The following is a 2,413-nucleotide window of genomic DNA, read 5'->3' on the forward strand; positions in this document are numbered from 1 at the left end:
ACATGTATGGTTCGAGATAATGATGCACTGAGTACTTGGTACAAAGAAAAGAGATCTCAAATAGACATTTAAGATCCATACATAACAGGAGGTTGACAAAATAAATTAACTGTGGAAAACAAGGCAGATGACATGTTCCAGCGATACCATGATGAGAAACTAGTCTAGGTGGAGAGGTTAGCATCAGTTGTAGTCATAAACACTTACCAAATATGCAGCACAAATTATTTACCTGATGTTGGGTGAAAGCACCAGGAGCACCAACTTTAAATGGTATCTCATCAGAATAGCTCAAAAATCTTCAAAACAGTGGACTTTGAAAACGCACTTCAAAAATCATTCTTAATCAGTGAAGCAGCTACAATATCTCAAATTAAGACAAAACATTCACATTAGCTACTAATTTTTAAATCAGAAATTGATTTAAAATAAAGCAGAGTAACATAAGTGAAGGTAATTAAACACATAGAAAACACGGAGTCACAAAAGTGCAAGACCATTTCCCATTAACAGTTGTTTCCATATGTATAAAGCAAATTAGGTGCTTTTAGTTTCTGGTTTAATCACTACAAAGTGCAACAAATCTCATTCATGTTAATGGGAAATAAGGACAAAATACAAATAATACTATATATTCAATAGTTGTATTCATTTAAACTTACATGAGAGAAACTACAGTTAAATATTTCCATGGTGGAAAACCAGGAAAATGTCATTAGATGAATTAAAGGTAAAGTAAAAACGAGTGTCTCCTCATATGCCTCGCGATAAACATCACTGGCCTCACATTGACTATTATTCTAGAAAAAGGAAAAAACAAACAAACAAACAGATTACAGATGAGTATCATTTTGTAAAGTTTATCTGGAATTTGTTGGAGAATCAAAGTAAAATTCTATTGTTACTATGTGGATAATGTAACAAAAATATAGGGCATAGTATCAACAAGCCAAAACAATTCATCACATATTGATATTAAAGCTTCTAAATGAGCTAAAATGAAATTTAAGCCTCAAATAGTTTCTGAAAATGCAATCTTGAACAAGTCTTTAAGGAGCCAACCGACACTCCTGCTTTTGATTATGTTGAATTTTCAGTCATATTAAATCAACATTACTTGAGCTTGATGTATTAGTCAACTGAGTAATATTAAATCAACATTACTTGAGCTTGAATTTTCAGTCATATTAGCCAACTTATAAGTCATCTATTTTTCTTTTAACATCATCTAGGAAAGGGAATCTTCGCAATTTGCACAGTTCTCAACTTTAATAGTGAATCCAGCAGAACTTACAGATATGATGGCTGCTAAGCACGGGATCAAGAGCAGACCGGCAATCCATGAGAGTTACAACTGCATACTTCTCCCACTGTTCATCAGGGAACCTTTTTGAGGCATGACAAGCAATTAATCCGGCTGCTGCTAAAACTGCACTGAACTTTATCTTATTAGAGTTGCAACGCTGCCAAAGTAATGCCAAAACTGAAATCAGTAAGCAGAAATAGTTGTTATGGGATGGTAGATCAAAATAAGTTAGTACGATAACAAGAGCAGCACAAGAGGATTCGGCATATGAACCAAAAAGATCAGATCCCATTCCAGCAATATCTCCGACATTATCACCAACATTGTCAGCAATGACCTGCAAAATGTGACTAGAATTAACTTCAAAACAGAGATATCAACCAAAAAGCATAGCAGATATCTTACAATAGGATTTCTAGGGTCATCTTCAGGGATGTTTCTTTCAACCTTTCCAACAAGATCAGCACCTACATCAGCAGCTTTAGTGTAAATTCCACCTCCAACTCTCCAAAACACACAGAGAAGATAAAATGACCTAAAAGGCAGATTCAAATATAACAACTAACTTTATTCTAGTGTTTCATACATATCTTTTCTCCACCTAGCAATCACCATTACTACCCCATTTCCAAGAAAAGAAGAGTATAAACATTCAACTCCATTTTTGTCCAAGAAAACAGATATAGATATACACAACACATAGGCTCAGAATCATATCTGCAAATTATATCAATAGAAACCACCTTAAAACTATAACCTTGATCGATCAAAAACTGCTGCCTTTTTGTTGAATAATACATTCCTACATCACAAAAATAGTAGGATCTCAAGTGAATTGCTAATGAATAAAATAGCAACACATTCTGAAATTAGAAGCCTAAGATACCTGAGTGTTTGTAGATACGAGAGAGTAGAAAAATGCATTGTACTCTTCCGCACCTCCTGCCACCGTGTCCTGAGGCTTCATCTACAACCAAGAACATTTACAGAATAAGACTTAAAAGTTTTCCAATAGAAGACAATCTTGTCATTATCTCAATTTGCAAAATCTCCCAAATCATTTTGTGCCTGGCAATATTTTTTTCTCAAAGAATTCTTAAAAAATTC

General features: G+C 34.1%; 1 protein-coding gene across 4 annotated transcripts; it reads right to left on the minus strand.

Moving 5' to 3' along the window:
* Nucleotides 1-244: 244 nt before the first annotated feature.
* LOC130992687 (pyrophosphate-energized vacuolar membrane proton pump-like) lies at nt 245-1,769 on the minus strand. 4 transcript variants are annotated; one of them, XM_057917439.1, is made up of 3 exons: nt 1,542-1,707; nt 1,295-1,463; nt 245-358 (listed from the first exon to the last, which is right to left on the minus strand). In XM_057917439.1, the coding sequence occupies exons 1-3, from the start codon at nt 1,596-1,598 to the stop codon at nt 330-332; spliced, it is 255 nt and encodes an 84-aa protein (XP_057773422.1). In that variant the 5' UTR covers nt 1,599-1,707; the 3' UTR covers nt 245-329. The 4 variants fall into 4 exon arrangements, 2 of the variants coding, with proteins under 2 accessions (XP_057773422.1, XP_057773421.1); XM_057917438.1 differs by having other exon boundaries at nt 1,295-1,701; XR_009091319.1 differs by having other exon boundaries at nt 246-327; nt 1,295-1,769.
* Nucleotides 1,770-2,413: the final 644 nt, after the last annotated feature.

This window comes from Salvia miltiorrhiza, chromosome 7 (assembly GCF_028751815.1).
Source record: "Salvia miltiorrhiza cultivar Shanhuang (shh) chromosome 7, IMPLAD_Smil_shh, whole genome shotgun sequence".
NCBI lineage: Eukaryota > Viridiplantae > Streptophyta > Magnoliopsida > Lamiales > Lamiaceae > Salvia > Salvia miltiorrhiza.

Bases quoted from the DNA above. Each gene is read 5' to 3' on its own strand.
- LOC130992687 (XM_057917438.1), bottom strand. From the start codon at position 1,598: ATGGGATCTGATCTTTTTGGTTCATATGCCGAATCCTCTTGTGCTGCT. The intron at 359-1,294 runs GTAAGTTCTGCT...GAGATATTGTAG, and splicing joins GCTTAGCAGCCATCATATCT to CTGCTTCACTGATTAAGAAT.